Source organism: Pithys albifrons, chromosome 1, assembly GCF_047495875.1.
Source record: "Pithys albifrons albifrons isolate INPA30051 chromosome 1, PitAlb_v1, whole genome shotgun sequence".
NCBI lineage: Eukaryota > Metazoa > Chordata > Aves > Passeriformes > Thamnophilidae > Pithys > Pithys albifrons.
In genome coordinates, this window is record NC_092458.1 from 10,138,949 (window position 1) to 10,151,845 (window position 12,897).

Genomic DNA, 12,897 nt, shown 5'->3' on the forward strand with positions numbered 1-12,897 from the left:
TTGTCTATTTCTCACAGACAGGGAGGCCCAACACCAGATAGAAGCTGCTGAGGATCAAAGGTTTTTACTCTCATGCTCCCTTCTCTTTGAGACAAGATATCTCAATTAACTCCAAGCTCCTAGGAAGAAGAAATAAGGAGTAAAAGAGAGCATTTCTTCAGAGTTTAAAACTTTAGTACAAGGATCTGTGAATAATGAGACATTCTAGAATGCATGACAATATTTCCGTGCCTTAAAAACAATTTATATTGTTTTCTTGCCAATGCCTAGTTTGGAGTTGTTTCATTTCCAGAGCTGATTTTGCTACAAGAAAGACTATTGTGCCACAAAATTGGCAAATTAAAGTCATAGTTATATTATAACACAGGTATAGCATGTAAAAGCAAGACACAGTGAGTAATTTAGTTCCTCCACCTGCAGAACTTTGTTTGATGCCTCCATGAAAAAAGTAAATTGTCTCTCTCTGTTTTCCTTGCAGGGAAGAGGTGAGGAGAGGAGAAGAAGGGTTTAATAGTTCTAGGTATCAGTATCAACAAGCTTTTTTTTTTCCATGAAAATGTTTCCCAAAGGAAAGAAAAAAGACCTGTCATTCAAATAATAGAATTCAAACAGTTCCACTGTCACTCACAGGCAACTTTTGGGAGTAAGATGTTAATGGCCAAGCTGCCCCAGCAGCCAAGTGCAGCATGCACGGATGTTGAGACTGGAAGGCAGCAGCCTTAAGGTAAACTGCAATTGAAAGTGGTTTTCCCAGACTCCAGGGGATCCCATCAACATTATTTCAAATGAAATATTAACAGAAGATATTCATAAGTCATAGTTCTAGATGATCTAATAGAGTCGAGACTTGCAATTACTTGAAATGAATAAGCCACAACAATGAACGTCATTGCTTCAGAGAGGATTTGCAGTGCTTATGTCTGTGAAAGAGAAGCATAGAGCACTCCTCAGAGAGACACTAAAAGCCACCAGAAAGTCCTAGAGGGTGTGACAATGAAGTCAAAGAGCTCCAGTACCATGCCATGGTTATGAAACAAACGGCAGACTGGTGTGCACAATAACTTCAACTCTCCTCTGATGCTTGAAATAGGCTCCACTGAATGTCAGCCCTCCCAGATGACTACATTATAAAACCTGCTGAGGAAGTGCCACGAGTACTCAAACTACATCCCAGAGGTATTCGGACACATCTTATTGCATATTTTTAGCTGTCACACATGACAACAACTACTGTTTTTGTTGTACAGTAAATACCACTGTCTTCACTATACAGAAAAGTCAACTTTAAAGTTTAGATGGGTACAGTGAAAAAAGTGACCATTTTACTCAGTCTTTTGTTTTTTCCTTCCATAGAGTAGAATCTGCTATAGATCCTAATGTACTGGTCTTTATCAGTGTTTATCAGACAGCCTACCAGTCAGTATCTCATCAGTCAGCTTTGCACAGTGAAGGGCAGAGGGAATCACTGGAGTACATACAAAACCCAAAGACCCAAAGATTGTCCAGGACACCACATATCTGTGGCCAAGATAACAGAATAATGTGACAATTTCTAGCAATAAATTTAGGTGCTCTGTTTAGAATCTACAACCTTCCTTCTGCTCTCCTTACAAGAAGCATGTATCCTGATGGTTTTTTACTTCTTACCCATGCAGCATACTAAAGACTTCACTTTTATGAACTGGAAATAGTTGCAAAATGGAAGAAAAAAATTCTTCCCATTATGAATGTACAATCACAGCATATATAACTGTGCCAAAGCTCATCCAACATTGTTTTAATTGAGATTTCTGCTCCCAGTGAAGTTGTAACTGTACAGGCTTGCTCTGTAAGAATCTACCTAGATCTCAAAGGTGTAAAATTTGCAAGAAAGGAGTGTTTTTTACAAGGCCGGCTGCTGCAGTTGGAAGAAGCAAAGAAGTTTTTGGGCACGACACATTCTTTTAATCAGGACTGAGCATGTATTTTCAAGCTGGTATTAATATGGCCACAGTGCCATCAATGTTTGAAGTGGCCAGAACATTCTCTCTGGTACATCACAAGTCATCTGATACAAGTACCACATTTCCCATTGCAGTTCAAACACTCTCCTGCCCTCAAGCACAAACACTTTAATATCCTGCCTCAAAACCATTCATAAGAAAACAAAATTAAAGGGAGAAGAAGTAAGAATAAAGAAATGGAATATGGAAAACTGTAGGGTAGAATCAGAAAACACGTTTTTTTGAACTATAAGTTATGAACAGATGCTTATAAACTTCCTGACAGGATTTTTTTAATAGTATTTTGTAGTACTGTTTATTTTATAAAAGTCTATATTCAGTCAAAATCAGTTTGTTCCCAATTAATTGTTGAATAAGTTCACATACCGTGGTATGTGAAGAAATGTTCACTTAATTAGAACTCTTTTATTTTGGAACTTTTTTCTTGAAGAGTAAGTTTAGTGTATGTGATCGCCTTTGTCGTGTAGTATGGAACAGATGTCTATATCCAGATTCAAAAAATGCATGAAATTGATATTGAAAACATTGTCTCAATACAAAATATAGTTGTCAATCCCCTCCAAAAATATGTTAAAGCAGGTTTCTTGATCTTTTAATAAAAGTAAAAGAAGGGATATATGTTGTAAGTTAAAATTATGATGTGAAGGAAAAATAAAGATGTGTGAGAGTGCTGGAAATTAAAAAAATAAGTGAGTTTTAAACATTTCCATGTAAGCACATGACTGAGTAATATCTCTTTCAGCTACCTGACCATGTAGCCTGACTTCCCAAGAGGTTGGACAGGATAACCTCTTTTAGAAAACTGGCAATCAGTAGAATATTAATTTGAAAATCAACTCAAGGATCTTGAAATTTTTTTTTAAAAGTGGATATTTGTTTGCAGTACCCCTATCAGGATGCATAAATATGTGACATAGGAAAGACATATTTAAATATTGAGGTAATATTTTAGGACCATTAGGTCTCTAACGGCAATAAAATAGGTTTGCTTAATTATTTAAACACTGTGCAAAACACTCAGACACCCACATGAGCCAAGTGCCAATTAACAAGTCTCATGATTGCCAAATTACTCCTATATTTCCTCTTCAGATCCTGAGACTAGAGTAAAAGTAATTTGTCAAAAAAATTGCTTCCATTCCAAGCTACTTCATTATTGCTTTTTTACCATAATGCAGCACCAAAATATATCATCTCTGTGCTTTGCAAATGAAAGAGTAAACTATCACCTTAGGTGTGCTTTGCTAATGAAAGAGTAAGCTATCCCCTTAGGTACTTTATTTCTTATGAAAACAAATGAACATAGAACAAAATTATCACTGATAACTGCATCTATTCCTTTGTGTTTATTGCTATTGTTCCTCACTTTTTTTCTTTTAATTTTACTATGGCATCATTTTAACCTTACTTCAAAAGAATAATTTTTAAAAGTACTCTATTCTTGGATCTTCTTTACTTGATAACTTCTGGCATTCAAAAATAGGAGAGTCTGGTCTGCCAGAAGCCCAAGACTCTTTAAAAGCCTCCAAATATGTTGGTGACAGTAGATGATACATAAAAGCAGTCATTTACTGCCAAAGGGGATAGAATTCATTGACTTTGGTTTTGCAAGTCTCTGAACTTACTAGAATAGATTGCTTTTATTGCATTTGGTAATGCATTTAGTGATTCAAAGTAAAATGAAGTAAATGGAAGGACTTCCAGAGGTTTTGGTGAGCTTTGAATGAGAGTTTTTTGCTGCACAGATTGTTCCCTGGGGAAAGAACATGCATTCATTAAGCACTGCGCATTAAAGTAACACAACATGAATGCAACTATATAAAATACAGTTGCTATCACTCACTTGACTTAAAATATCCTCAAATGTTTTGCTTTATGGCATTAAAAGTAATTCATTGGTTTGGACTGTTGTTAAGCTTGGTTTATGCAAGTGTTTTAAGAAGAAAACAATCTAAAAAATACACAACTAGCACAGTAGAGAACTCATTATTCGATCAAATGCCTCTTTTGAAAATCCTCATTCAACAGAAGGAGAGCCATTTACAAATAAATAGAATAGCATGAAAATGATCCTTCAATGCTTTGATGGAAAAAATTGTTTTGTGACACTTCTCAACAATTCTGCACTACTGGACCTTGACATCCTCTCCTTTACTTCTCCAGCTCATACACAGCTGGGTCAATAAAATATGTAAAGACATATTCGATGTTTAAGTGTTCCTTATGTTCTCCAGATAATCCACAGTCCATATTTTGATGAATACATACTTCTGTTTTGGTCTACTGGTCTCCTGCTTCCAGAAGGCAAACATGTGCTGAGCACTGCATGAATCTACGGCACATTACATCAGATTTCTAATTTGTGTGCCATGGGGTTTTTTTGCAGGCATGAAGCCCAGCAAACTCTGGGTGCAAGACATCTCCATGGCTGTTATGGTTTGAGCTACGCCTAAATGTAGGCTTTAATTTCCAGAGTATGCCTGAGATAATCAGCTGACTTGAGCTGGGTCGGGCCAACTGACAGCTGACTTCCATTGGCCAATGGTATTCCCTATCATAGTCCGACAACATCTCGAATATAAAAGCAAGTGTAAGAGGGGCTTAGTTCAGTTCCTTCATAGCTGTGGTCCCAGGAGGAAGCACTGTTCTGTCCCAGGAGGGACACGAGCACCATGCCCAGCACTGGCTTACCACCATGTTATCTTAGGGAAGTAAAAGGTTTATTTTTAGTCTGCCCTCAGGGAATTGAGTTCTCTTGAGTAATTTGTAGCTAGAATAGTGGGATTTGTATTCAATGGGGAGTGGGAACTTATCTTTTGTTATTTCTAACTTGCGTAAGTGTGTGTTATATTGTAATTTTCTTTTAATTTTCTTTTTTCTGTATAAAAATATATATCATTAGTTTAAGTTTAACTCTTAGAGTTTCCAGTTTTTTCCCCACCCTTTTCTCAGCAGGGGGGGAGGGAGGCTCTGACACTCTGTATTGGGCAGTTGGCACTTTGCCAACTCAGCCCAAGACAGTGGCTCATGCACAGGAGTCTCACAGAAAGCTCAGGGTTTCACAAGGATTTCATTATAGATATGTGGGCACCAGGATTTCTGCTCAGCTGATCGGCCAGAGCCACTGGTGCATCCAGGGGCACAAACACACACCTGTAGTGGGCTGACCGAGCAAAATGCCAAGTGGCAAACACAGAAGCAGAGCCCACCCAGCCCCGAGCCAAAGGGCGGAAAAAAAACCTAAAACTTAAAATGGCAAACCATTAATATTTACATGGAAGAGAGAAAATTAAAACCAGAATACGATATAACACATATATAAACAAAAGTGAAAAGAAACAACAAACCCACCGACTCGCCCACCCAATAATACAGAGTTCACCACCCAGACCCACAGAAACACCCCAAAAGACACTTCCCAAGAGATACCTGGCAAGAGAGGAGAAAAAAATCAACAATAACTTGTTTAATTTCTTGAACCAAAATCAACTGCAAAAGTAGTGATGAGCAGCACAGAGGCCTAATCCTCTCAGAATAGCACAGCACATCCACCTCACACCTCAGCCATGAAGAAAAAGAGACAGAGGCACCTCCCTCACTCCTTTATACTCGTTTTGACGTCAGATGATATGAAATATCTCTTTGGTTGCTTAAGTCAAGTGACCCTTGTCCCTTCTATTCTAGGTAACACTATCTGGGCCTACAAAAACTGAGGCCTACTAAAACTAAGGCCTAATCTAGGCCTGGCTAAAGCTAAGGCCAAAACACACGAGCCAAAGTTTCTAAGTGGAAAATGATGGCATGACCAGAGGAATTCAGACATAAAGTGTCAGATTAGGGTAAGACTTGTACACGTGAAAGTGTGGGAACAGGCACTGATCATAGGAAGTCTGCTATTTGGGATCACCTTTTCTGGGAATCCCAGAGATGGATTAGTCAAACATGACGGAGGGTGTTCTATCTCAGCTTTATGGATGAGTTCCTTACCAACCCCTAACACAGCCAACTAGGGTAATTCTGGTTACAGGATGCCTCTCTAACAAACATACAATAATTTCATCACTTTAAGAAAGATTGGCACTATGGTGAAATTTTCTTTACAATACTCCCTATACAGAAAATCATAACTTCATGCCCATGAAGGAGGCAGGGTGCACTATTGCTGAGTTTATACAAAAATTGTGGAGGAAGAGAACTCTGCTTTCTGAAACAGGCACTGCAAGTCACCTTTCCTGGAACAGTAGCTTTGTTGTGATGTAAACTGTCTCATGGTTTATTCCTGCCATTGGTATGGAAGAAATCAACTTCGCAGAGGAATAATAAGAAGAAAGTATATTGATTTCTTTATTACTAGGCTGCTGAGATTGGAATTTGACCCGATATTCTTACCCAGGATTTCAAAATATTCCAAATATAGTGATTCCACACAAATACTACAAAATTTCCCAAAGAAATACAATTATATTTCATCTAGAAGAGCCTTTCTAGATGCTTCTCTTATATGCAGCAAATATGAGCCTCAGATGGAATTAATTTCATTTATTGTCTTTTCAGCAGTCTCAGTCTTGTTTCATTTTCAACAACAGAGTTCCTAATGTCTATGTTGCCATGACCTACTATTATAAAATCTGTGTATCAAAATGAATGTTATTTATTAATATGCAAAAGAGCAGCTCTAAGCAAACAGAACATTTTCATGCTATCTTATACCAGGATTGAGAACAATATGTAGGTAATTACTTCTAAACAATAACAGTTTAGTCATGTAGATAGTAACTTGGAAACAGACAAAAAACCCTAAGGAATCTTACCACAATTCTTTGCCTTTCCTTAGGTAAAGGAATTATTCCCTCTAAAGTTGTCAAGTTTTAATGTTTTTGTTTTTTGTGGTAAAGGTCTATTAAAATACAAAGATTAGAAAGAAAATCTTGGCATGAGACTGGATAAATGAAAGTTAAATTGCATGACTCTGTGTTAATAAGAACAGGACACAAATAAAAATGGGGAAATTATAACTCTTGTATTCAAAAAACAAAGTTGCATCTGTTTTGGTTTTTTTTCAGAATTTTTGCAAAAATAACCCTCATGACATGTCTTATTCTGTTAGATATTCATGCTTGGAGCAATTTTTAAATGGATGTTTTATTGGCAGCCTAACTTCCTCTGTCTTTGTAATATATGGACAAGACTTTAAAGAGGCATTTTGAGATTTCAGACTTGACACTGATTTGATTCTTCTCATTTTTATTTCTAAATGCATTTCAACTGGATAGATTTTATTAATAGGTACAATTTTGCTATTAGGTCACAATGAGGTTTTAAAATAGCTAAGTGCCTGCAATAGCAAGAAAAGCTTGTTTCCATGTGTAAGGAATCAGGGACTGGTGATATGAGACTTGTATGGTGCCCATGTTTCTTCAAACGCCTGAGTCGTGCAAGGTGGGAGTCAGCTGGAAGGTTTGGCAGCATTTAATTAGAACCACATTTTTAAGTCAGTTGATGCACCTTCAAGAGTCCCCAGAAGGATTAACCAATATATAGGGATCAAACCTATAAAATGCAACTCAGGTGAATTACACAATGAAGTTGTAACAGCCAGGTGCAGCCTGACTAAAGTAAGTGTGTTGGGCTTTCTGGTGAGATACTTCTTACTGCCTGTGTTGGCAAAGAAACACAGCAGAACAGGAGAGAGTGGAATATAGGCAAAGCATCACTTTTCTCTGACAGCTGCTGTATTTAATCCTGTGACTAGGGGAAAAGCACTCTGATAATCAAATAGTCACAGTCAACATACTTTGGATCTTCCCATTTCTTCCACTGAGCAAATACTTTTCTGCTTAAACAAAACACAATGCAAAAAGGAAAACACTTCAGCTGGATCCAAGTCTATGATGAAAACTCTTTCTAAAGCATTAGCACTTGGGACATGCTAACACTGTAGAGCTTCTTTGCAGGGTGTGTTTGCCTAGCAGGAAATGTGGGCGGAAATCTCCACTACAATGATTGTACTTTCTTTAATTCTTAAACCAGTTAATCTATAAGAAAGTCAAAATATATCACATGGAGTCATATTGTACCATCAGATACAGTCTTCAGTGACTCCAGACTTGTTATCTACAGAGCCTGTATGTTTCTTAACAAGATTGTCTCTATTTAGACTTTCTTTTCAGAATGTTCACTGGTAATATTTACTGACTTGTCTGGAAAAATATTTTAAAAATTTTCCATTTGAAATTCTGAGTTAATATCTGAGAGGCTTTCAGTTTGCATGGAAAATTATACATATCTCCAAATAAACAAGAGAAGCTGAACGAAATGTTGTAGTCACCAGATTTTTAAGTGGTACTTTGTCATTACTAACAACAGTAACACAATCTGTGCAGTTTTTGAAGTTGCCCTATGTGTATTTCCACTGAACAAATTGAAGTATTTGGAATGAGACTAAATATGATACTGAGGGTACAATATAAATCATGATTTCTTGGAATGGACCATGATCTACATGAACAATCGAAATTTGTGGTTTTCATTGATGCTGTGACTCCAGTTCCTGTGATGCTGTACAAATACTCTTCAGGGAATATATCTCACATCTCCCTCCTTAGACTACTGTAAACTGACCTACCTCTAAGCTCTCTTCTAGAAAATTGTGCAAAACCTGAGCATGTACATGAAATTCTTCTGGGAATGCTATCATCTAAAGCATTTGGGCTGTGCCTATGCTGAAAAGAGCTGTCAGCATGACTAAACAAGGAACCCTGCCTGTAATCTGTAAATCCATCTACAGCATCTGACCGGGATTAAAAAGACCACAAAATCTGAATGAGAGGATATTTCTGTTTGTAGGTAGGATGAAGGTCTTCAGATGACACTTGAATGAGCACGATTAAATTCTGCCATGAAACAAAGACATCAGCAGTTCCACACTGTAAATGTTCTCCAGAGAAATCTTCAAGGTGTATGCATGCCATATATATGTATCTTTTATATATATATATATTTGGGGGAGTATATTTATATATCCATTGGTCTAAGTGCCATATCTAGAAACATGAAGATATATGGGAGTCTAACAGTCCAGAAAAGATCAGATAGTGTTTTTAAAGTCCCCAGTCTGAGAGAAATCCAGTCAGATATCTAAATACTTCAGAAAACCTGGTTTCTAAATGCTAGAATTAGTCAAAACTAGTAGAAACTAATTAAAAAACCATACTGCTGAACTGTTCAGCCATCCCATAAAACAGCAAAAACCAACCTTAATACAAATGCAAGGCTATTGCAACAGTTTAAATCACAGTGTTACCACTTTCTCACATATCCTCATCAGATGCACATTTACACAGGCCTTTCAGAAACTTAAAAAAGTAGGACAAGTATTTCTTAATAACAAATTTGTGGTACAAAATAAATAATTTTCTTACTTTTGGAAGGGAAGCTCTTGATCCTGAGCTTTGCGTGGTCATTGTCAAAACTGTAGTGATACCCAGTGCAACTCTGGCTGGAGCAGCATCCATGTTGATCCAGAAAGAAACCCAGGATAAAATGACAATCAGCAGGCTAGGAATGTACATCTGGATTAAATAGTATCCCATCTGACGCTCCAAATGAAACTTGACTTCAATGCATGTAAACTTTCCTAGAACATGAAATTACTTTCATAAATGCTTTTTGCACATTTTTACCTTGTTTTCTGAACATAAGTTAGATGCATGGCCTGTTTTCTAACCTAATAATATAAGCAGGTCCTGATACACAAATGCTAGTCAGCCACTTGTTGCATGCCAGCTGGGGGGAAGCATGGGACCACTGAAGCAGACTGTGCCCAGTTCTTCGTGGTAACTGAGAAAAATTAATTTAGCACCATTGTTTCACCTTCAGAAAAAATTAACATAATGTTTCTATTCTCAAAATTTAATGAGCTTTTGCTTTAGTCAAATATAATGTTTAGTATTAAAAGGGGACAGCATTTTAGACTTTTATAGACATGAGATTAAGCAACCATATTTGAACAGACAAATTGTGAACTACTAGTTTTACGGTCTTATGGCAGATCACAGTCCTCCTCATTCTGCTTGTGTCATTTGCCTGTGGCTGTGAATTATATCTCACAGTGGTATCAACGACTTAAAGTCTACTTTGAATTTTGCTAAAAGTCTGACTACAGGAAACTAAAAGCAATCTCTCATGAGAGGTGAGTGATTCTTCAAACAACAGATAGCTGCTCCACAGCACTTGTGGAGGACAGAAGATTTGGGTTGCCTGTCAATGGAGCTAGTTGAGCAGCAGAGGATGCACAGTCCTGAGTTGCAACAGGTCATCAGTTACTAATGTAATCACTCCGTGCCAATCTCCAAGTTACTGTGATTTAGATACTGTGAGAGCTCTCACTCTCCAGGCAGGTTACAAGAACGTGTAATTCCTGAAGTGTCATACTAATGGTTTGTGTTGGTTGTCAAATGCATGATGATGCATTGTCACTTCTTCACTCTTTCAGGGGAAATTAGATTGTTTTCTCCTCTTTGTGATATATCTGTATTTTTCTGCTAGTCTAGAATACTGAACAGTGGGGTGCAACAGTTGGCACAAAGGAGAATTCAGAGGTTGTTTGAGAAAGAGAGGAGTGGAGACAAACTGAATAATATCATTTGACAGGACAGAAGTTCTAGACTGAGTGACTGGACCTGTGACTCGAAAGGCAGATGCTGAGACCTCACTAGTGGCTGTTCCTGAGCTGTTTGCCCATACAGAAGGGATCTGGAAAAGGAGTGTGGTGGCCATGTGTGACAAAAATGGCGTGAGAGTAACCAATCTGTCAAAGGCTCTCCAGACTCTTGTGGCACAGCCTGGACAGGGAGTTTAGGAGAAGGCTGAGTAATAGTTTTTACCGACATTTTAATTTCACACCAAAACTGAAGGAGCATACTACAGAGAAGGCAGTAATGGGAGTGCCAATCACCATGTTTTCCTTTCTTGGTACTTTGGGCTCGGAAATAAGAAGTTGCGTTTATAAAAATTAAAAGCAGTAGTTTTATTTTCATAAGAAATAAGTGTGATTTTATTTTTAGTAGAGGCAGAACCTCTCATGTTGCATTATTTCACTGAGTGAAACAAATGTACTTGTTGCAACCAGATCGGCTCTTATGCTGAAAATGATGAAAAAGCTATTTTTGATGAGAGGGATTATATTTAATCTCAGAAAACAACCAGAGAACTGTTCTCTAAATGCTGTCCTTATTAAATAAACTCCAAGCAGCTAAATAAAAATTTTAAGAGTCCTCTCTTCTCTGTAAAGCTAAAGATTGAAAACACAGAATTAGAAACTGCTAAACAGCAAATGCAAGGAAAAAAAATTGGAGCATTAACAAACATTTCATTTTCCAGCAATTCATGTCTGCATACTATTCAGATCAGCAAAGAAAACATAGTCCTTTCACATACTAATACATCTCATAAATTAAGCCACACATAAAAGCTGGCAAAAATTTGATATTTTTCCTCACTGGCAATTCGATATGCTGGAGAAACACATTAGGTTCAGAAAAATCAGTGATGATGAATATTTGCTAAAAGAGTTAGTTTGTTAAAAACATTTCAATGTAAGGATATCAGAACAAGTAAATTTTTTATAATATTTAAATATTTTAACTTCTTTAATGATTGTAAGGATATTAGAATATCTTTAATGAAAGTAAAGAAAATTTGGAAACAAAATTTTTAAAAAAATAAAAAAGAGAAAATTTCTTTCTTTTCAGATTTAAAAATGTGTGGCTGAATCAACGTTTAATTTAATTTTCTTTATTTTATTTTACCCACATTTTGCCTTTAAAATTGACAATAGATACCACTGGAGCAATTGATAGGAAAAAAATAGAATAATGCTCACCAGTGTTGTAATGTTTTGTGCAATAACCAAGTTCTTTATCTTCTTTCAAAATAAACTGTGGCAAGGTTAAACCCTCCGCAACTTGCACAGGTCCATCACTTAGCCACTCAAATATCAGATCATTCATAGTGTATCCAACTGCAATAAAAAAATCAGAATTTATTAGATGACATCTGACTGGAAAACATCAAAATCCAATGTTATGCATGAAAAGCAACTCTTATTACAATATCTTATCCCTATTATATTTTCCAACTATCTGATTAACAACAGCACTATTCCTGTTAGTTGCCAGTTGCTATTACTGCACTATTACTTTGTTGAAAGCAACAAGTAAATAGTTACTGTCTGAAATATTGCACTGGTTTGCCACTAAAAAAGTAATTTTGCTGGCTCATACAAGATGCTGTTTACACCTGAATTGAAGTTTCTCTGTGTATATGTATAAAGCTTGCATTTTGCTTTATTTTCATCATTCTTTGATGATGGAGTTGGCATGCACCAACAAAACAAGGATTTCTAGGCTGCAGAATACTGGCCTCTTATTGAAAAGAAACAGCAACTTTTGTAAAGCTGTGATCTTAGCACTGAGAGGCATCAACCCACTGAAGTGTCTTTTTGACTGTACTGCTACATCTTCATGGGCAAATTGAATAAGCTGTGTGAAGCTCATGAAGTTCAACAAGGTCACGTTTGAGGTTTTGCACACAGGTTGGGGCAATCCCAAGCACAAATGGAAGTTGTGCAGAGAATGGATAGAGAGTAGCCCTGGGGAGAAGGACCTGGGAGAACTGATGGATGAGAGGCTGGACATGACCAGGTAGTGAATACTTGCAGGTCAGAAAGCCAATTGTATCCTGTGTTGCATCAAAAGCAGCATGGCCAGAAAGTCAACAGAAGTGACTGTCCCCCTGTACTCCACTCTTGTGAAACTCCACCTGGCTTCATCCTGCTCTGGAGCCCTCGACACAAGAAGCGCATGGTCCCATTAGAGAGAATTCAAAGGAGGGC

General features: G+C 37.2%; 1 protein-coding gene across 3 annotated transcripts in view; it reads right to left on the bottom strand.

Annotated features, from left to right (window-relative positions):
• GLRA2 (glycine receptor alpha 2) overlaps positions 1-12,897 on the bottom strand; it is a 136,183-nt gene that overhangs the window by 71,104 nt on the left and 52,182 nt on the right. For all 3 annotated transcript variants that reach the window (XM_071569625.1, XM_071569608.1, XM_071569617.1), the window contains 2 exons: positions 11,887-12,024; positions 9,425-9,639 (listed from right to left, as the gene is read on the bottom strand). In XM_071569625.1, coding sequence (XP_071425726.1) covers positions 9,425-9,639; positions 11,887-12,024 — 353 coding nt within the window. The remainder of the gene's footprint in view (positions 1-9,424; positions 9,640-11,886; positions 12,025-12,897) is intronic.